This window comes from Cucurbita moschata, unplaced genomic scaffold, assembly GCF_002738365.1.
Source record: "Cucurbita moschata cultivar Rifu unplaced genomic scaffold, Cmos_1.0 Cmo_Scf00028, whole genome shotgun sequence".
NCBI classification, from domain to species: Eukaryota; Viridiplantae; Streptophyta; class Magnoliopsida; order Cucurbitales; family Cucurbitaceae; genus Cucurbita; species Cucurbita moschata.
In genome coordinates, this window is record NW_019268544.1 from 662,213 (window position 1) to 683,692 (window position 21,480).

At 35.6% G+C, this 21,480-nt stretch overlaps 3 protein-coding genes and 1 pseudogene across 5 annotated transcripts in view; 2 read left to right on the plus strand and 2 right to left on the minus strand.

The window, feature by feature from the left end:
- The window catches only part of LOC111463268 (putative white-brown complex homolog protein 30), a 10,425-nt gene extending 1,629 nt beyond the window's left edge, over positions 1–8,796 (minus strand). Inside the window, exons 1-12 of one of the 2 annotated variants that reach the window (XM_023107135.1) lie at positions 8,156–8,793; positions 7,995–8,071; positions 6,546–6,824; positions 5,843–5,906; positions 5,597–5,743; positions 5,352–5,386; positions 4,251–4,324; positions 2,904–3,802; positions 2,171–2,467; positions 1,394–1,867; positions 700–848; positions 163–452 (exon numbers count right to left, since the gene is read on the minus strand). In XM_023107135.1, coding sequence (XP_022962903.1) covers positions 163–452; positions 700–848; positions 1,394–1,867; positions 2,171–2,467; positions 2,904–3,802; positions 4,251–4,324; positions 5,352–5,386; positions 5,597–5,743; positions 5,843–5,906; positions 6,546–6,824; positions 7,995–8,071; positions 8,156–8,388 — 3,018 coding nt within the window. In that variant the 5' untranslated portion in view covers positions 8,389–8,793. Of the gene's footprint in view, positions 1–162; positions 472–699; positions 849–1,393; positions 1,868–2,170; positions 2,468–2,903; positions 3,803–4,250; positions 4,325–5,351; positions 5,387–5,596; positions 5,744–5,842; positions 5,907–6,545; positions 6,825–7,994; positions 8,072–8,155 lie in introns of those variants that run through there. The other variant, XM_023107136.1, reaches the window with a different exon arrangement.
- Positions 8,797–10,716: 1,920 nt separating this feature from the next.
- On the plus strand, positions 10,717–14,536 carry LOC111463269 (probable serine/threonine-protein kinase PBL19). 2 transcript variants are annotated; one of them, XM_023107137.1, is made up of 5 exons: positions 10,717–11,300; positions 11,796–12,184; positions 13,011–13,268; positions 13,347–13,469; positions 13,822–14,536. In XM_023107137.1, the coding sequence occupies exons 1-5, from the start codon at positions 11,285–11,287 to the stop codon at positions 14,335–14,337; spliced, it is 1,302 nt and encodes a 433-aa protein (XP_022962905.1). In that variant the 5' UTR covers positions 10,717–11,284; the 3' UTR covers positions 14,338–14,536. The 2 variants fall into 2 exon arrangements, with proteins under 2 accessions (XP_022962905.1, XP_022962906.1); XM_023107138.1 differs by lacking the exon at positions 10,717–11,300 and adding an exon at positions 11,339–11,520.
- A 480-nt stretch (positions 14,537–15,016) lies between these two features.
- LOC111463061 lies at positions 15,017–20,078 on the plus strand (annotated as a pseudogene).
- Positions 19,967–20,883, minus strand: LOC111463270 (transcription factor TCP11-like). The gene has a single exon (XM_023107139.1). It carries the CDS (start codon positions 20,778–20,780, stop codon positions 20,148–20,150), a length of 633 nt encoding a protein of 210 aa, XP_022962907.1. The 5' UTR covers positions 20,781–20,883; the 3' UTR covers positions 19,967–20,147.
- Between the last annotated feature and the right edge of the window lie 597 nt (positions 20,884–21,480).

The window sequence follows — 21,480 nt, forward strand, 5'->3', positions numbered from 1 at the left end:
ATTTTTTTTTTTTTTTTTTTTTTTTTTTTTGTCCCCAGAATCAACTCGATCAAATAATGAACACTTTATATGGAATCCAAAACAGAGTGTCTTATTACTTGACAAAAGTAATAATGTTGCAATCTTAATTTGCATGTTATGAGTTGAGTTTCGAGTATGTACCAATTGGGCAGGAGCAGGTTGAAGGTAGATGGCAAGTGCATATGCCATTCCAGTCACACAGTACACTAGACAAACTAAAACGACATAGTTATCTGTAAAAGTTGATCTCGGATTATTGAAGAAATAGAACATAGACAGGTAAACCAGTGGCTTGACGATTGTGTTGAAAAGGTCAAGTGTGTCTTTTGCGAGAAAATGCGCCAGACTGCTAATCCCTGATGCACTCTCTCTCCAGTACTGTAATTTGTCAAGGGAAAATGATCTCAGTGCTGCAATCTTGCATAGGAGGGCTGCAAAATAAGCAAAGAGCGTATGACATAAGACATATAATGGGATGAACTTCTAACTGAAAGTAATCAAGCATAGATTATGCAGTGCCTCAGTTTTTTCTAGGAGAAGTTTATACTTGTTATGGTAAATAATCAAGTGATCCAACCTATTTATAAAAGGACTATGATTTATGCAAGACACCACTTTCATTGGTGCTGTAATCAGCAGAAACCATACAAGCTATTTATTTCATTACTGGCAACTCACAAATAGCAATGACGGTGAAAGTATAGCCAAGGGAACCAAATGTTTCATCATTCACTTTAGCAAGAGTTCCTAAGCATGCTCCAGCAAGTAACAACATCAAGTAATCAGCTAATTGAATTTTAGCTTCTCGCAGTCGCTGCTTGCACACCCTGGAAAAGCAAGAAAAACCATGTACAGAGCAATTATTCTTATTTAATAAAAAAGAAACACAAATACAACACATACAGAAATCTCCAGGTGCAAACTAAAAGCAATGTTACTATATGTTTTACATATGAGAATAAGACTAGATGAAATAAAAGCATGTTTTAGGTGATTTATTTATAATTATTTTTGTATAAGTGTTTAATTATAAATCATTTGTAGTGGTATTTAACTTTAATTAAAAACAAATGGTGTTTAACTGTTATCTACAAGAATGCTTTATCCTCTCACTGCATTATAGTTACTTATAATTCTTAATCTTTATCTCTATAGATATATAAGAAGTCACATGAATAAACAAATTATACATGTATATTTGTTTAGAATGTATTGAAAAAGGAGCACTTACTGTTGGACTCCTTTGAAGATATTGAAATTCTAACACTTCAGGCTCACAATCATACTGAACTTGATTACAATTTAGAAGTGATAGAGCTTGCTTACTGATGCATAAAAAGTAGAACGATGAAATAATTTCAGTAATCTTTACCTTCCCAAGAAATACCTAAACTGCCGAGCTAAACCAGGAGTTCTTCGATTAGATAGATCCTTCGAACTTAAGAAGTTCTGCTGTGCGTGATCCCGCTGCGACTCCACATTGGACTTCGTGTCTGGCAATAAATCTCCAGCAGGAGATTGTTCTCCAGCTTCATCACCAGGATTTTCTCCATGTGTTGAGCCGCTTGCAGATGTATCAGAATCACATAATTTCAGCAGGTCCGGAGGTACTGGATACCCATTATGAAGCATCCAACGGACAGGAAGTTGCTCATAAGTCACACCTACTGGCTTCACCAGACCCTCAAGAATGTCAATGAAATGGTCTGGAGGATTAACACGATCTGGCACTGTGATCCCTATACCAGCGAAGTACTCTTCAACTTTCTTTACAGATCCATGATACGCAGTAAGCCCACCCTTGGCGAGAAGTATCAAATCATCAAACATCTTAAACAACGAATAGCTGATTCCACAAAAATGAAAATAAGTTTACTTATGATCGTAGGACCAAAAAAGCCAAAGTAAAAGTAATATCAAATTAAGAAGAGTTAGAGATGGAGAGGGAGAGGAGGGTTTCCTCATGGAAAAAGAATAATAAGAGCCCATTAGAAGGGAGGGGAGTTTTCTATGATTTCAAGATTTTTATGGGGAAGGAAAATCTTGAAGTCAGATTAAAAGTAATTGATGGTCCAAAACGTAATTATGTTCATTTATCGAGTATCATGAGAATTGGCATTCTAAGGTTTGGTGGTCTGGCTGTACATACCTAGGTTGGTGAAGTACCATGCAGATGTTCACACCTTCAAGGGCTTCCCGCCGAAGTGATCGAAGAAGTAACTGAGAAGATGCACTGTCTAGACCAGTGGTAGGCTCATCCAGGATCAATAAGGAAGGTTCCATAACCATTTCAAGCCCCACATTAACTCGTTTTCTTTGACCTCCAGAGATTCCTCTTTTCTCCACAGTTCCAACAAGCGAATCTCTCACTGCTTGTAGTCCCAAGGACTCAATAACTCTTTCTACCACAAGAACTTTATCAGGCTTTGGCATGTCAGCTGACAGTCTACATAGTCAAAGAATCCATCCATGAGGAAAGTCAATATTTAACTTGCAATATTCAAAATTTTGGCTTTTACAGACCCAAGCGGCTGGTGGAAACTTAAATGGTTGTAAAGGGTAAAAGACAACAACGATTGATATTTATCACCATATTCCCTGATCCAACCATCATGAATGGGTATATACCAAGTTAAGCTATCAAATATTCAAATATAATCAACACGTCATGATACTATTAGGAATTTGACGAATTAGAATTTTACAGTTAAATTACATAGAACATGAAACCACAAGCATCAGTGGAAATTAGTTTTGGTTTTGGATGGTGATAAAACTAATAAATATGAATGGTCACCGTTCACATAATAGTGCAGTATAAGAAAAAGACTTGATATTTTCATCAAGAATGGTAAAGTTTTGAATAAATAAAATTCACTTACCTGCACCTAGCACTAAATCGGAGGTTCTCCTCAACCGTCAAATTTCCATGCACTATATCATCTTGTGGAACAAAACCAATAATTTTTTTGTATGAATGGATGGACTCGGGTTTTCCATTTATAAGAATTAAACCAGTCATAGTGCACCCAGTAATCTTCCCAGCCAAAGCCGATAGAAAAGTTGTCTTCCCTGCCCCTGATGGACCCATGACTGCTGCAACCCGACCTGGCATAATCTTCCCTGTGACACACCTCATTATATGCCGTTGTTTTCCCTTCAATGTTAGAGTAAGATCTTTGAAAGCTACTTCAATCACAGGCCTAGTCTTAATTTCAGTATCGGTGGCCATTGAAATCACTCCTGAGAAGGTCAAGTTTTTGTTTTGCTGTTGCATTGCTTTCTCTTTCTCTAGCTGGCCATAAGCATACTTAAAAATTTGAGTGTGAGTATGTACTTGTTTGCCCTTTGGAGCATGCTTTTTGATATTTTTATCTCCAATCTCCAAGTTAAAGCCTTCATTGCTATTTGGATTACTGTCAATGGACTCCAACATTTTTGTAAGGTTATTTTCTTTTTTCTTTCCTTTTGAAGTAGCAGGCTGTTTCTCCGGTGCATCTGAACTGCCTGGATGAACGGGTGGTAGTTGACCCAAACCTTTCGGTTGATCTGGCTGTTTTGATGACTTTTTACGAGAAAATGTCCGTGATAATTGTTGTTGCAATCCTGATGCATGCTTCTTGGCAACATCTTTTGCGATTTTCCACCTTTCACGAGCTTGTGCTGTTTCTCGAGCATGTCTAGCAGCATCTTCCCTTCGTTTAGCCTGCCTTCTTTCCCGTGTAGTAAGAACTTGGTCAGAACAATTATAAATGATCAGCAGCAAAGTACTTATTCCGACCTACAAAGATGTGAACAATATCAAAATACATTGTTGACGACAAAGAAGAAGCAATTCAATGGCATATCATACTAAAAATTATTTCTATAAAATCAGCTGGACATGCAGAATAAGAAGTTTCGACTATGCAGTAAATGCTTTCAAAATGTATACGTTAGTTATTCATTTATGCAGATAAGTGTTCCAACCTATAACTACGCAAAAAGTTTCTGCATATAGAATGATCATGAATGAAAGAAGTCACTGAACAAGATTGAATAAAAGGTTATTAGAGTTAGATGTCATGAACATTTATAGTTCTAATCTTAGAACTAAATTAGTATCACATCGAAAATCACAAATGAGAATGATATCTACCTACCCAGCCCAAACAGCCTGTATCCAATCAAGATTTGATATCGGCTTTCATCCCGAAGCATAGGGAGGGGAAAAGAAAAGAGTTACTTACAATGAGCATAACCCCATAGGCATGTATATTTTGGTTTGCAGTATTTGGATTGCAGGTTGCCAACTCGAAGCAGGCTGCAAAACCATTGAAATAGAGTGAAATGTTCAACCCCTTGTATGCTTACAAGACAATTTAAGATTTCTCAAATAAAAACAATAAAAGTTTTAAAGAAGAACAAGTTTCAAAGGAAAAGTTAGATAGTCATCATAATCTGTAAACAGGGGTGTGCATTTACCATTTTCTTCCATTTTATGCAAAGATTACCAGTTGGACCAAGCTATATTTATTCACATATAATATTGTTACGCCCAATTCTCAAGCTGGTACCTAGACTCTTGTAGATGGATTAAATGATTTTATATATCCAAAAGCTTCCTAATCATAATTTTGAATCTTTAATTCATGGGAACTGGGTTTCTAATTGAGAAAGTTCGCTAATCATGATCATTTTACTTTCCATAAACAAGCTATTCAAGAATAAGCATGATAAATCCTTAACAATGAAATTTTAGATATGGAGCAGGAAAGGAAAATATCATTAATCAGGACTAGTTTCTATAGTATTTTAATCCAGGCAAAGAAATGGTCTATATAAATTGTTTCCAATTCATTGAATATATTCTTCTTGTCTCAAAGTGTAGAAAGCCACTTTCTATATAGGCCCTTTTTCAACTTCGTCTTATCTTTCTTTACTTCCCGTCACTCTCCTAAGGCTAATATAGGCGTCACATTCAATCTAGAATGGGGAAGGGTTTCAGGCCCTTTTGATTTGGAAGATGAGTAGGCCCCTGGAATACTTCGTAAATCCTTTGTATTCCTCTCATTCAACAATAACGCAAACCAGCATATCATAATAAATTTCGTTTTCAAATTCTACTTCCCATCAACTCCATCTCCTTACTTTTACAACGATATCTCTCCCATGTCATACCTCATATTCCAAAAGGGTCATCTCAGCCTAGATATTATAACTTCCATTACAATGAACCTAAATAAATGTTATGCATATATTTCAACTGAATTAGCGTACTGTTTAATATCATTTCAATTTTTAAGCTGATAACAAATGGCACACCACAAGCATTTACTTGCATGACTTACGTTGTTCAGAAGTAGAACCCTTCCTGCAGTAATGCCTAACACAGAAGTAGATCATAGATTAGAACAATGACATGATGAGAATGAGAACAAATATTACATATTAATGTGAACTAGAAACTAGCAAGTAATATCACATACTAATGTGAACTAAATTGAGCTGTTCTATCATTAAATTTCAGACCCTTGCAGATTTCAAAACGAGATTCAGGACTAACAGTTGTGAGTTTACAGATGAGGATTAATACCCACTACTGCAAGAAACTCTGCTTGTGGTTGTAGGGCAGTATGATCCAGGCGAACAAAAAATTTCACTGCTGGAAGCAACATCGGCCCATAAATCTGCTCCTCCACAGCTATGATTAAGTTGTCCAGGAGGTATCTGGTAACTATATCTACAGATCATATCACAAAGTTGAAAGGCATAGGCACAATATAAAATTCAGTGATTCAAGTGGAAAATGACTTTGACAAGGAATATGATATGAACTTACGGATCACATATTCCAGTTGTTGAATTCAGCTTTGCAAGAGGGCAATAAGATCCTAACGGGCAAGCTTCATTTCATATTTTGGGGAAAAAAAGTGAACGTGTTAGATGTAAGTTCGAATATTTCATTCAAGATTTTTGGACCAGCTACGTGAATCAAATTGTAATATAACACAACTGAATCATCAGAAATGTTGGCAGCTTGAAGGTTAAATAACAAACTTTAAGAAATATTTAGTCCAGAGTACAAGTATCTTCCTGGTAACGGAAATACAATGTAAACAAATTTTTAGCTCAAAATCTTTTATAACATAATCCAAATCTTTAGGAACGAGAATAAAGATATGGCATAACCCAAAATGAATCATCAGAAATACTAGCAAAGAGCTCGAAAGTTAAATAACAACTTATAAAAAATAAAGTGTCAAAAAGATCGAGTCCAGAGAAGACCAACATATCTTCCTGGTTAGGGAAATGTAATTTAAACACAGTTTTAGCATGAATTCATTTGTATATTTGTTAACAAAATTTCATTCTAGAAAGTATGAATTCTACGCCTTAAGGTTTCTAGTTACATTTGATTCACTAATAGTAATGAGGTTGTGAAAAACTGTGGGGAACGTAGTCTTGAAAACAGGTGTAATTTCATCAAGCACAGGATTAAGAGGGCAGAAAAATAACAAGAGGTAATTTAATCACAAACTTACGTATCATGCATGTAAGACCCTGAGGACAAAAGAAACCCTCACAACAAGATTGGCAATTTTCAGTTCTAGAAGGAACATCCGTAGTTTTGGGGTCAACCTTGTTTTCGCCAAGACTGCAACTCCAACCTGGTTCACATCCAGAAGCCCACGAATTTAAATTGCAGTTCTTGTTAGGTTTTATGTAAGTGAACGTGACCCCTGAAGTAAGCTCCTTCGTACGGAAACTGCTGAAGAATAATCTAAGCTCAGCTGCTGTACACAGTCGTTGTGTAATATCTCCTGTTGAGAAATAAATATATGCCGTTAGGTGTAGAGGAAAAGTTGTAAGAAGTAGGAAAAAGTTCATAAGGGAGGAATGCAAATAAAAAAGAATGATGATAAAATTGAACTCAATCAATTCAACTAGCTCAACCCTTTTCATTTGAATTTATAATGAGGTCGTAAAGATACAAAGACAGACAGCCACTGACATCTAAAAGAGATAGATATATTATCTATATTCTATTGCAATAATGATTACAGTAATTATTTCTTAATTTAGAGTTCTTAGATAGTTAATACTCCAATGGGTTGCCCACTAAAAATAGAGAGGGTTGAAAGCACCACCTGATCATTATCCCCACAAAACGATTCAACCTAAAAACTCTTCTACACAGATTAGACTTTCCAGTTAAAATCTTCTTTTTAGAGGATTGTATACACCCTCTAGTCTCATATTTAGTAGTTTTCGAACTTTTTTTTCTACTATGTTGAATATCATTTAAAAAGAATATCATTTTTGTAACCGTCCAAGCCCACCGCTAGTAGTTATTGTCTGTTTTGGCCCGTTACATATCGTTGTCAACCTCACAGTTTTAAAACACATCTACTATGGCGAGGGTCTAGCCCTACTCCGAGCAATGTTTCACACCGTCCGGTGATTGACTTTGATACCATTTATATCAACCCAAATGGACAATATCTTTTAGCGGTGGGCTTGAGTTGTTACAAATGGTATCAGAGCCAGGCACCGGGTAGTGTGTCAGCGAGGATGTTGGGCCTCCAAGGGGGGTGGATTGTGAGATCCCACGTTGGTTGGAGAGGGGAACGAAACATTCCTTGTAAGGGTATGAGAACCTCTCACAAGTAAACGCGTTTTAAAATCGTGAGGCTGACAACAATACGTAACAGGTCAAAGCGGACAATATCTTTTAGCGGTGGACTTGGGCCGTTACAATTATGTGAAAACGAAGAAAGATACAATTAGATACACCAAATTGAATGCACCTTTTCTCGTTATCCTAATTTTTCACAACCAGGTCGATCACCCCTCAACCAGACCCACCACACCTCAAAGACTAAAATGACATCAGATGATACATTCAAGGATTAAAAACATATAAAATAATGATTAGCCTAAACCTTCCTATACAATTATAAAGAAAATAAACTGAACTTAGAATATCGTACCATTTGTCATCTTAAGACACGAAGTCAAGAAATCAACGTTGCCCTGATAATTGAAAGCACCATCCCAATCGGAATCCCTAGAAGAAATCAGAGGCCAACAGAGTTGAGAACTTGAATACAACAAAACAGTAAATAAAAAACTGGATCAGATAAATACGCACAAATCCTTTACACAGAACCCCCAATTTGTCCCAATGTCATTGCTTATAATGCGTGTCATATTCGTGAGTCGGCCATTAACTATCTGTGTGATAGAAGAAATCAAGGCCGGGTCAGCATCCGGACGATAATCCTCTTCATCCACGCAACGAATGGACGGAAATAGACTCAGAACGACGACTATAAGCAACAACATAAGAGCTAAACAGCGTCTGGAAATCTCCTTTATACGCATTTCTTATAGCTCAAAATTCCGCAAGAGAAGTTGGCATAAATAGCTAAAGATACAATGATTCAAAACCATGGCAATATAACTAATACTCCTAGGTTTCCATCGCAAGCAGGAAAGCAGAGCGAAGAGGAGAATCCAAGCGATAAGAAAGAGATGGATAGTCGTTGAGTTGATTGAAGAGGGAATAAGGTTAAGGGTATCTGAAATTTCAATAGGGTTGTGGAAGAAGGAGCTTACAACAATGGAGGTGGAGAAATCGGAAAGACCCGCAGAAATTCGGTCAAAGGAAGCCATGGATGTTCCAAAGGAAGTCCTGATTTGGGGATGAAGAAATGGCGAGGAGGAATGGGTGGCTAAATTGATGGGGGTGGGAGAGGCTGAACTACGCCAGAATTTCAGAAGAGTTTGTAATTTTTTTCATGTACGAATGAATTTTGTCGATGCAATGTGGCGCGAGATAAACAGCCGCTTGTCGAACCATTATAACCGCCAATAACACGGTTCAACCACTCCGGTCGAGTCGACCCGGTTTATTTTTATTTTTTATTTTTAGGGGAAAAATCAATTTCTACCTGTATCAATAAAAAATTATAAAAACTTTTAATTTTTTAATTATAATAGATGATTACCATAATTGATAAAAACTATAATCTTGTTTCAAAATTTAATTTTATTAAAAATATCTAAATTAATGGACTAAATTAATAAAAATATCTCGTGTTTCAATAATACTTTTCAACTTTAAAAAATAATAATAATAATAAAAATAAAAACAAAAAATATTCAAAAATATTCTTAAAACTTTTAAAAATTTTAATAATGTAAAATTTCAAAACCATCTTTTTTATCTCTTCTTTTTTTTTAATATTAAAAAATTCTCTTACTTAGTATATTATTTAAAAAATATTTATCAACTTTAAAATAATATTAATACCTTTGACCTTTTAAAAAAATAAATAAATAAATAAAATGTTTATAGATAATTTATGAAGTATAAATATATAGTCTATGTTCGTATATTAATGGTAATAATTTTTTTAACGTTTTTTTATACGATAAGGTAAATGCTATTTTTAAAATTCCACTAATATTTTTTAAATTAAAATTTACAGGTATTGAAAGTTTAAAGTAATTTTAAAATAAAATATTAGAAATCTTTCTGTAAAATTATATTTTTATTTTTTATTAAATTTAAAAATATTATTGAAATTTTTAAAATTATTTTAATCTTAAAAGGTCGTAGGTATCATTTAGACATGTGTTTCTTTTCCATGACGTATTATCAACATTTTTTCCCAACGTAAATTTTATTAATTAGTTTATTTTCGGTGCACGTGCATATTTTTTCTAAATAATAGTTAGCTTTTTTAAATGGGGGAAACTCCCGTATTAATTAAGCTTAAATGGGTGCATTAATTGATTTAAGTTGAAACTTAATCGATTACTTTTAGCAAATCTTATAATTATAATTAATTAATTTAATAATAATAATTTACCTGTAAAAAACAAAATAAATAATATGAATACATTTGCAAAAAATTTATAAAGAAAAGTCCATTTTTGTTAGAAATTTAACAATAAACTAACAAGAGGAATCATTTACTAATTTTAAATATTTTAAATTATAATAAGTAATATGAAATAAAACTTAAACTATCACCAAAATTATAATTTAACCAAAAAAAAAAATTAAAACAAAAATGAGACAAACTTGAAAATTTAAATAACTAATAAAATGTAAACACTTTTTTTAATCAAACCCAATCTATTTAAATACTTTTTAAAAAAATATTGATTATTTTTAATTAGGTTCAATTTATTTTATTTAAAATCAAGCTAATACTCCTATAAAATTACTATTTTCTCTCGGTAACATTTTAAAATTCCAAATCTATCCTTTTCATATATTTTTAACATCTACTCCCATATATAAATATCGAAGTATTAAGAATAAAAAATAGAAATAGAATTGAGATCGAAAGTATGATCTTCATTAATGTTTACCATGTTTAAATATGATACATACTATCCACTAATACATTGTGAATAAATAAAATATACGGTTAATAACTCCCAACAATAAAGAAAAAATATTAATGATACAAATATACTTCCTAACTAATTATTAAAATATATTATCAATATATATATATATATATATATATATATATATATATATATTTTATAACTGTTTAAACAAAGTTACTTAAAAATTAGACCATATATAATTTAAAATAATAATTTTATAATAAATTTGTTAGAAGTAAACAAGATTTCTAAAACTACCAAAATCTCGGAGGCTAAGTGGAGCATTGACAGAGTTGCAGTGAGGGAAAGATCACGGCCGAAGATGGAATCCACTTCAATCCCATCCATGTTCACATTACTTCAAAAAATGGCGAAAAGGTAAGAAACTTTTTGGCTTTGGGGTTGGTGAAGCAGTTGCCTGGCTCCTTCCGCGGCTTCAATTCTGGTTCTAGAGGACCCCATTTGCAGCCATGGCGGGCCCTAAGAATTGCTATCGCTTCCCAGTGAGTTCTTTCCACGAACCTCATCTATTGACTTTGCCCATGTTTCTCAACTCCTCGCCTTCAATTTTCCCTGCCATTCTTCATTTCTTAATCAAGATTGTCGTTTTCATCTGTTAATTCTAGTTCCCGAACCAATCACTTGCTATTGAAATGATATTATGCACCGTAGAATCAGATTGCCCATTCGTTAATCTCGGTTCGTTAGCTGACCTGACCAATTGACTTATAGCTGCCGTGTGAAGACTCTCAAAACATTGCCGAGTCCGTCTTCTATCGTTCCTCAGTTTTCTACGTTATTTGGGCATTTTTCCCCCTGGGGTTTCTTCCAGAATTGCAAATTCGTTTGAATTCATGGTTCTTGCGATCCTATGAAAAGCGTAAAAGGTTCCATTCTCAGATTCTGCTCTTTTTTCTTTCTGTTGTTAATCTGTGGTGCTGTTCTCTTTTTGAATATCTTCACATGTTCTGTTTAGACGCGTATTTCTTTTTGTTATAACGGATGGGCCGATTTGAATAGAAGTGTTGTTTTCTTAATTGATTATTTTCTTGGGCGTTGAACTGGTTTATCATTTGGATTATCATGAAGAGTAGAAACTTGAAGCAGGTGCAGGAACTGGAATTCGGTGGACTCTGTTTTCTTTATCAATGGGAGAATTGTAGACAATTCTTCCAATTACATGGTGATCTAGTTTGTGGGTATTTTAGTGCTTGAAGCATTGTTGAGATTGGAAATCAAGGCTTGGCTTGGATTGTTGAACATTTTGTTACGTTCTCTTAATCCATTCCTTTGACTTGTAGTTGATTTTTCCTGTTTGATATCCAGATTGATTCTGAGCTACTTTTAGATCAGTACCTGAAGAGTCATTGTTTTGATTTCAGGAGGCATGCGTTGGTTTTTCTCAGTTTGTATTTGTGACAAGAGGGATAAACCAATGAACTCGAATACGACACCGGTTATGTTCACTAATTCCACGAACACTGAGGCTGAAGCTGGTAGATCTGGTTCTGAACTTAATTCACAAAATGTTTCTAACAGTAGCTCAGAATCCTCAAGGAGAAATTATATACAAAGCATGTCTGAAAGAGCTAGCAACCTCCGAGTTTTTACCGTGTCCGATCTCAAATCAGCTACTAAAAATTTCAGTCGAACTTTTATGGTCGGAGAAGGTGGTTTTGGATGCGTTTATAGAGGGTTAATCAAGAGTGCAGACGATCCATCTCAAAAAATAAAAGTTGCTGTCAAACAGCTTGGTAAAAGAGGATTGCAGGCAAGCTTTCTGTCTTGTGATATTGAGTAGCAAGCTTTAGTCTTGATCAAAGGTTAAGGCTAACTTAACTTTCTTTTTCATTTGAAAATATCTTTTTGAGCAAAGTGCATTAGCAATTCGAGGGAAGATAGAGAATGTTGGTGGGTTTTATAGAGTTTTTCTGCATACTTTCATGGAAGATATAGTGTATTCTTGTATTCATGTGTAAGTCTTAATGAGTATAACTTACATGAAACAATCGTCATTACTGAATGCATCATATATGGCTTTCATACACTACCTTGGCAAATGTATGTTCTAAACCTAACTGTTGTATGGCGAACAGCTACATGCTACTTTTGAATTGATTAGAGAAAATATGCTAATGTCATACTATAATCTTTCTTGTGAGGTTGGATGTGGAAACATCTCCCTAGTAGACACATTTTAAAATTGTGAGGTTGACGCGATACGTAACGGGCCAAAGCAGACAATATCTACTAGCGGTGGCTTGAGCTGTTACAAATGGTATCAGAGCTAGGCACCAAGCGATGTGCCAGCGAGAAAATTGGGCCCCAAAAGGGGTGGATTGTGAGGTCCCATATTGATTTGAGAGGGGAACGAAACATTATTTATAAGGGTGTAGAAACCTCTCCCTAGTAGATGCGTTTTAAAACCATGAGGTTGACAGCAATACATAACGGGGCAAAACAGACAATATCTACTAGCAGTGGGCTTGGGCCGTTAAACTTGTTCATTGTGATTGTGACTTTCATTGTGCGTGATCACAAGAAATCATCCCAGGATTAGTCGTTTGCATATTGAGTGTCTGCCCTCTTGTTTGCAGGGTCACAAGGAGTGGGTGACAGAAGTGAATTTTCTTGGATTTGCTGAACATCCAAACCTTGTTAAATTGGTTGGCTACTGTGCTGACGACGACGAAAGAGGAATACAGCGTCTACTGGTTTATGAGTTTTTGGCTAATGGAAGCGTGTTGGACCATTTATCGAGTCGAGAGACAACTCTTTCCTGGGCCATGAGATTAAGAATTGCCCGGGATGCTGCTCGTGGACTAACATATCTTCATGAAGAATTAGATGTTCAGGTACTTTTCTTCCTTTGTGTAAGCAACTTTTCCTGGGCTTTTGGGTCATGTATCTTTATTCCCTGAAGAATTTTGCAGATAATCTTCCGGGATTTCAAATCTTCGAACATTCTTCTGGATGAACAATGGAATGCGAAGCTATCGGACTTCGGACTCGCCAGGCTAGGACCTCCAGAAGGGTTTACTCATGTCTCCACAGCGGTATGCTCAAATAGTACCACCCCCTTTACTTAATATTAATCGAATACTGCTCAATTCCGACCACAAAAACCAAACACGCTCATGAGCACACACATAGATAAAAATCTGACACGCTCGTGAGCAATTTTTTATGCTGCACTGTCTGGAACTCGTACCACTGTGCTTAATAGGATTGTCATTGTAGAGTTCAGCTTTGGCTTTTGAGTTGCTATATTGGACAGAGTTATCTCAGAGTTGTAACAAATATACAAAAGTACTAGTTCCAATTGACAAGAATCATAATGCTGTAGTTTTGTTTAGAACTTTGTGTGTTTTCTTAGCACTCAATAAATATGACAACAATGCACGCCAGATTGTAGGAACAATGGGATATGCAGCTCCTGAGTATGTTCAGACTGGACGTCTCACATCCAAGACCGACGTATGGAGCTATGGGGTCTTCCTATATGAACTCATAACTGGTAGGGTCCCCATAGACCGAAACCGTCCAAAGAGCGAGCAGAAGCTTTTAGAATGGGTAAGGCCATATCTATCAGACACAAAGAAGTTCCAGCTAATACTGGATCCAAAGCTGAAGGGGAAATCACACATCAAATCTGCATATAAGCTGTCGAATGTAGCGAACCGTTGCCTTGTTCGAAATCCGAAGAATCGTCCAAAGATGAGCAATATTTTGGAAATGGTTAGCCAGATTGCAGAAGCATGGACAGAAACGGGAAACTCACAAGCTCCCTTGGAAACTCTTACATCATCAAAAACTCCCAAGCCTGCCGAGCCATGGAATGATAGAAAAACCATAGATTCTCGACATAGAAACAATGGTTGGTTTTCGTGTTTATCGGCACCGAAGCTTTTGAGAACGTGCTGATCTGATTGAAGTAGCAGTTAACGAGTTTAGCCGATCGATTTCAAGTGCCAGGTAGATGATAATCCTGTAACATATGCTTCTGTTTTTGTGCAGATAAAAGTGGCTAGAACAGCTGCTTTTCCATGCACTAAATCCATTTTTTCCCCTTCTGTTCTTATTTTTCTTGTTTCAACAAGTTGATAAGCTTATCATAGTTGTTTTATTGTTTAGATAGTCCGCTTGCTTTCTCTTGGCTTTTGAAGAACTCCATATAAGCATCTGTAACTCAGAGGCTGACCAATTGTAAACAATATTTAACATTACAATATACATAATAATACTTCTGTTTTTCTTCGTTTTTTAAATGAATGTTGTTTGATATATTATATTATTGATATACTCAAAATAATAATAAAATAATACACTTGTATTTAACTTGAAAGGATATACTCGAAATATAGATGAGACTCATTTACTAAATTGACCGTTGGAGTGACCATTTCAATTTTACTTTTTTGGATATTTTATTTTAATCAAAATTAGTTTACTTTCTCCAATCAAATATTAAAATCGATTTTTTTTTTTTTTTTTTTTAAATAGCCATAGCGATAGCTAACGCACGATGATATTAAAATATTATTCATATGAATTACAATAAATGATAAAATAATAATAATCATTTTAAAAATAATTTTTAACCATGGCAAAACTTCCAAGAATCAATTTCTTTGTCATTGCCACGTCATAGTATGAAAATAAATGTATTGGGAACCAATAAATGCTTCAAATTGCATTTATTTTATTTTTTTTACTTGAGTGGCAACACTGACCTAGAATTTATATAAATGGAAGATAATTTTTAAATATACCCATTTTACCCTTTTCAGATATTCGTGGATAAAAAGAATGTATTATGCGTACATTCAACCCAACCACCCGAACTATAAAGGTTGAGTTGGGTTCATTTTTCTAAACTCGAACTGAATCAGTTCGGTTTCAGGTTCGTGGGACAAGGCCTTCGGGTTGACCCGAGTCAAATAAAAATATATAAAATATATTAAAAATACTTCCTTATTAATTATTTATTATTTTGTTTAATTTCTTTTATATTATTTTGTTATATACATGTTTCTTTTTATTATTTTATTATTTTGTTTTATATTATTTTGTTTAATTTTTTTAATATTATTTTGTTATATACATGTTTGTTTTTATTATTTTGTTAAATTTGTTTTATATTATTTTATTATTTTGTTATTTTTAATTTCTTTTATATTATTTTATTATTTTATCCTATTTTGTTTAAAATTTGACCACTATAGTGTTAAAAGTTGAGTTGTGAAGAGTGTTGGATTAGTTGGGTCAAAAAAATCATTCAACCCAACTCAATCCGAACCATGTACTGGCAGTGATGCTTGGGATGTAATTATAAATGTGAAACATCATTGAACTAATTTACATTATTTACTTGAATGGTTTAATATTTTAATTATTTTTCTTAATTTCTTCTTAAATTTTTAATTATTCTCTAAGTTTTTTAGATGACATATGGTAATTAAAATCATGATCTAACCGTTTGTACCGACACATAGTAATTAAAAAGATTTAGTGCGCATAGTTTACACTAATTTTTGGGCTTAAAAATAAAAAATAAATAACACAATAAAATATAGAATTTATAGACGTGCCTGAACGTTGGTAATTTCACAACGCATTAACCGCACAGTAACTGTAAAATTTTGTCGTCGTCATCTATTGCATCCGTACGCTTCTTTAAATGTGCAGTTCGACAAGAAACTTCATTCTTCAACCTCGTTGATCGCTCTCACCTTTGATTGAACTGGAGGTCAGTGCTTGTTTTTATGCTTAATGTCATATTTTCACTTTCTGATATGCAACTGATTCGTTGATCCCATCCGCCGTTGTCTTAAGGTTCTTATTAAGTGCTTTGGTTCTTTAATCGTTCTTCTGTTCGTTTTTCAGTTGCCGTTATATCCTTGTTGTTGTTTATACGAGTTCTGTTGTTGTTTGTTTGATTTTGATTTATCCACTCTTGAAAGCTTTGGATTGGTTTGCATGGTTTTTTTTATCCTCATTCGAAGTTATAAATGTATAGAGGCGTTTCTCGTTTAGATCAAAATCAAAATATGTTTCGTATTTGATTTTTGTTTATAAGACTTGGATCTTAGAAGGTACAGTTTGAAGGAAGTTTCGAAATATCCACGAGAAATTATTGATGATTATTGATTATTGATTATTGATTATTGATCTCGTTTCGTGCTTTTAATCTAGTAGTTCGTCATTTTCCTCGTAGGTAGGAGTTGTTGGGTTAGGCATTTTGCAAACTTGTCAAACAGCTACTTCTCTGGAGGAGAAACTACCATTACTTGAGTAGTTGTGACGAGAAGATAGTTATGAACGATTATGATTCCGATGCGATTAGGTGGGGTCTTCGTCTTTTCAATGGGGACTCATCCTATAGTACCGAGTACTTTCATGACACAGCACAACATGATGTTAATTTCTATGACCATTATCATGGAAATCGTTGCAATAATGAAGTTAACCACGTGGAGAACGATGAGATTATTGCACACACTCTTCAGGAGGAGTTTACCCAATTAGAAATCGCAGCTGTTCAAATGCAGAAGAGCCCTCCCAAACATCTAATTTTGCGCTGGGTTGGAACAATCAGTCCTCAAGAAACTACAGTTCAGGCTGTTACAATACTAACCACCTTATTCTTCTTTCCGTATACATGTGTGATAATGATCCTTACAAGTGCGGACAATTCTTTTTTTTTTTTTTACAATCTGCAGAAAATGAGTCGGTTGAAGATGAAGTTGAAACTATGGAGCCTTCTAGTTCATGTTCTAGTCCAAGTCATGAAGATAATTACTATCTATACGGGCATGAGAATCAAGTAGATTGGAAAATGGATCAAATGATTCCAGCGCCTGTGAGATTTTCTATAGTTACATTTTTTTTTATTTTGGTGTAGTAGTTGAAATAAATTATAGATTCATTATGATGAAAATATTCCCTCTTAAGAGCGACCAATGTATGTCAGACTTTGTATGGAGCATGCTTCTTTGCAGGGACTTGTGACTGCTGACATCTAGGAATACTTTATATCTGGTTAGAATTTGGAATTGTTCTCCTCTTGATTGGGAAATATTTTGTTATGATTTCCGTAGGTGCTTCTCTTTTTTCTTTTTGGGAATTAGTTTGGAATATTTTGAACTATTCTTACATCATTCGTGCATGTGTGTTGTCAGTCTGAAATGGGCACTGGAATAAACATTTGGTAGACGTTTTCTCTGTGAACCATCGACATGATCATTCCCGCTATTACTGATTCTTGATTCCCAGCATGCTGACTTATGGTTTTCACTATTCATTTAATTGTTTGGACGAGAACCAAGGAATCTTGTCAAACAATATGCTTTCAAAGACTGATCTCTAGTTCTTTTCCAATCTGTGCTAACATATGTATGTGGCATGGTATTATCCATAGCTTTGTCTGTCTACTACAAAGTTGACTTAAAACTTCTCATGTGATTGTGCAGCATGTCCCAAGAACTAATGGTGAGATTCCTCCAATTGATGAAGTAACTTCAGATCATCAAAGGTTGCTGGATAGGTAATATCTCAAAAACTCTGTTTTGTTCAACATTGAATTTTGGGTATCAACTGTTATGTCTGTCCACTGCCTTTCCAATCCTAGGTTGAAGGTATATGATTTTGTTGAACGCAAGGTTAAAGGGGATGGTAACTGTCAGGTCAGTTGTTTCTCAGGCATGTGGTTCTGGTCACAATTGAACAGTTTGGATTACCTGACATACTCGTATCATTTTCGATTCTCAGTTCCGTGCCTTATCAGATCAACTATTTGGAACATCTGAACGCCACAAGTTGGTGAGAGAAAATGTTGTGAATCAGGTTTGTCATTGTTGCTCATAGCTTTACTGCCTTGCATCTTTCACATATAATTGACTACTTAACATGGTTTTCTATGTGTCTTTTTTTTCCATACCAGCTCAAGTCACACCGGGAGATTTATGAGGGATATGTTCCCATGGGATACGATGATTATTTGGAAAAGATGTCCATGTATTTTGAACTTCTATTTATTTCACTATTCTTCATCCTTCTTATCCAAATCTTCTATTTATTTCTCTATTCTTCATCCTTCTTATCTAATCTTATTTGGATAATTCTTATTTTGAAATGTTTACAGGAGTGGTGAGTGGGGTGATCATGTAACACTACAGGCAGCTGCAGATTGGGTACGGTCACCGCATCACCTTGTCTCCGGCTTTGAAGTGTTTTCTCTAGATAGTGTTGGAAGTTTAAAATATGTTTGTTGTTCGTTCATGCAGTGATCCCTAATCATGTCAATTACTTAAATAAAGTAGCTAGCTTGATATGAAAATGAAAAATTCATGTCCTTATGTCGTATAAGAACTCTGTCCATTCCTTCCCCAACCCCCCAAAACGAGAATATGTTTCCTCCCTCCATTCCTCCTTCCCCCTGATGACCGTTTTATGTTGCAGTATGGCGTTAAGATATTCGTTATGGCTTATTTCAAGGAAACTTGTTGTATAGAGATCATCCCTAATTTCCAGAAGAAAAAACAAGGTCTGAACTCAACTCTCTCATTTTTCTTTGCAACTCTCTCATCCCTAATTCATGCTCTGTTTTCCAGTTTTATTGTATCCTGTGTACTGGAAAAACAGTATCTCTTTCTAATAAACAAAAACCCTTATCTTTCGGATCAACAAGGGGGCATTTCCAACATTTAGGAACGTGAATCAATGTTACATGTATGTAATTTTGTTTGTAAAGAGCTTCACTTACTATTCCTCTGTGCAATATGCAGTCATTTTCCTGAGCTTTTGGGCAGAGGTGCATTACAATTCAATCTATCCTCAACGGGGTAACTATTTTTAGTCTTCTATTCATAGTGAACTTAGCTGCCTGATACTTATCACTCATATGTTATATATATGTAAGGTTCATTTCTTCAATTCCCTCAATTCCATAATTCATAGCTCCATATTCACTCGGATGTTTCCTCAGTTGCAGATGAGCAATCAAATGACTATAGAAAGAGGAGGAGATGGTGGATTTTTGGATCCAAGCATTGAAACTCTAAGCAAAAGGTGCATTACGACCCCATTTTTTTTACTAATAAGTTTGAGAGACTCGGTCTGTCTTTCTCTGGATCATATTCACAATTTTACATTACATAGATTAATAAAATTTGCTGGCTTCTTGCACTTTGTTAACCCTTGAATTACAAGCTCAACAGATGTAATATTATTGCTCTTGATCACATGTATTTCTATGAAAAATTATATGAATTCCCTTAAGACTGGGTTCTTTCACAGGGATGGATGATATATTTTGATGAAGAGTGTTTGAGGTTTCAAAACTCATACCAACCTGAACTGAAAGTTCCTTTTTTACAAAATTTTTATTTTAGTTGACAAAAAAAAGTTCAAATAATTAATTTCCAATGCCAGGAATGTTCCTGAACTGTCCCCATTTCATGCCCTACTGAGAATATATTGTAAGACCAGGTGGACAATGGTGGGTCCATTCAATCAGTTTAGCCAGAGAAGATATTTAAATTTAAAAAAAAAGAAAAAAAAAGAAGATGAATTTCCATTGCAGTAGAAGATTATACAGTTTCTTCATGCCTCTACAAATTCCAGCCATAACCAGAATGAGAGGAAGGTGAACGAAGAAGGGCTGGGAAAAGGGTAAGATTTCCATACTGCAATTTCAAACTGCTGTCTGTGTTCTGTTTGATCATTTCAATTTTCTATTGTTCTCTGAAGATCTCCTCCGCCTCATGTCTCTCCTCCGCCTCGTCCGCCGTCGCCGGCTGCAACAGAAGCGCAGTGAACGGCATGTACCGGTAATCATCCCCGCCAGCAGAGTAATTCATCCCGACCGGCTGGCATAAATTCAAACGGCAGCTCGGCGGTGGCATCCCGAACATTCTCTGCCCACCAGCAGCAGCAGCCACTGCCACCGGCTGAACCCTACAAGCAACCGATGGAGCAGACGAGGCCATAACCGGTGAAACGGTGGAGATCGGAGCAGCCGGAATAGTCCCAGTACCAGTGGCTGCGATGATAGAGGGCTCAGCCTGACGGAGAAGCCACTCGATGGTCTCGCCATCAGAACGATGGCCAAGCTCGCACGTCAACTGAAAGATGCGAGCGGCACAGAGAGCCGGCATGCGGACACGGCGCCCTCTGCCGTTGACCTTGGTGTGGCGGTCCCTCGAAGATGACGAGGACAAAGCGGTGGAGGATTTGCGATGGACGACGGGTTGCGTTGTGTTGGGCAGAGATGAATCAGTGGCGACTGCGAGTGAGTGAGAAGCGGTGGTCTGAGGATGGGGATCGGAGGAAGAGGGAAATTTGTGGGGAAGGATTTCGGATACCATAGTTGAAATAGTATGATTGATGATTTGATTTCAGAGGAAGAAATGTGAAAGGGGGATTTTGTGCTTGTTGATGTTAGAAGGGTGTTAGGGTTCGTTCCGATCGGAATGGAAGAGACTAAGGAGAAGGGGGATTAGGGTTCTGAGGTAATTTTATAAATACTGGCTCCCCATGTCATGGAGTCGGATAATCAGAGTGGGATGCATGGTGACTTGGACAAGCATCACCTTGACACATGGCTTCTCGTTTCTCGCTTCAGCCTGTGTAATGTGGGGTTCACTTATTATGTTCTATTCCCTATTAGTTAAATGATTCTTTTAGTAACTAATGGCTTAAGTTCCAATGTCCTACAAAATCCAATTTCATTACCAACCATTACTAACCACTTTAGAATGTGTGGGTCTTACTTAAAAATTAAAAAGTAAAGTTGCTGTTCACGTTTTATCTGCATCTTCCTGACCAAGATCTAGAAAGAAGGGGTTCGCTTTGTTGGGGATGAACTTGCAAAGAATCACCCGAGGACTTCCCTTGTAGAGTGGCGTCTTTTATAAGACTTAACTTTCCTTGAGAAGTGAAACTCAAAGGGAACTAAAAAGAAAGAGTTTGACTAGCTGCATGTGTCTTAAAGTGACGTCCCTAGATCCATGATGCCAATGAGAAGTTACACCAAGAGAGATTTGTAAAAAAAAAAAAAAAAAAAAA

Bases quoted from the DNA above. Each gene is read 5' to 3' on its own strand.
- LOC111463270 (XM_023107139.1), bottom strand. From the start codon at position 20,780: ATGGTATCCGAAATCCTTCCCCACAAATTTCCCTCTTCCTCCGATCCC.
- LOC111463269 (XM_023107137.1), top strand. The intron at 12,185-13,010 runs GCAAGCTTTCTG...TCTTGTTTGCAG, and splicing joins TTGGTAAAAGAGGATTGCAG to GGTCACAAGGAGTGGGTGAC. The intron at 13,269-13,346 runs GTACTTTTCTTC...AGAATTTTGCAG, and splicing joins ATGAAGAATTAGATGTTCAG to ATAATCTTCCGGGATTTCAA.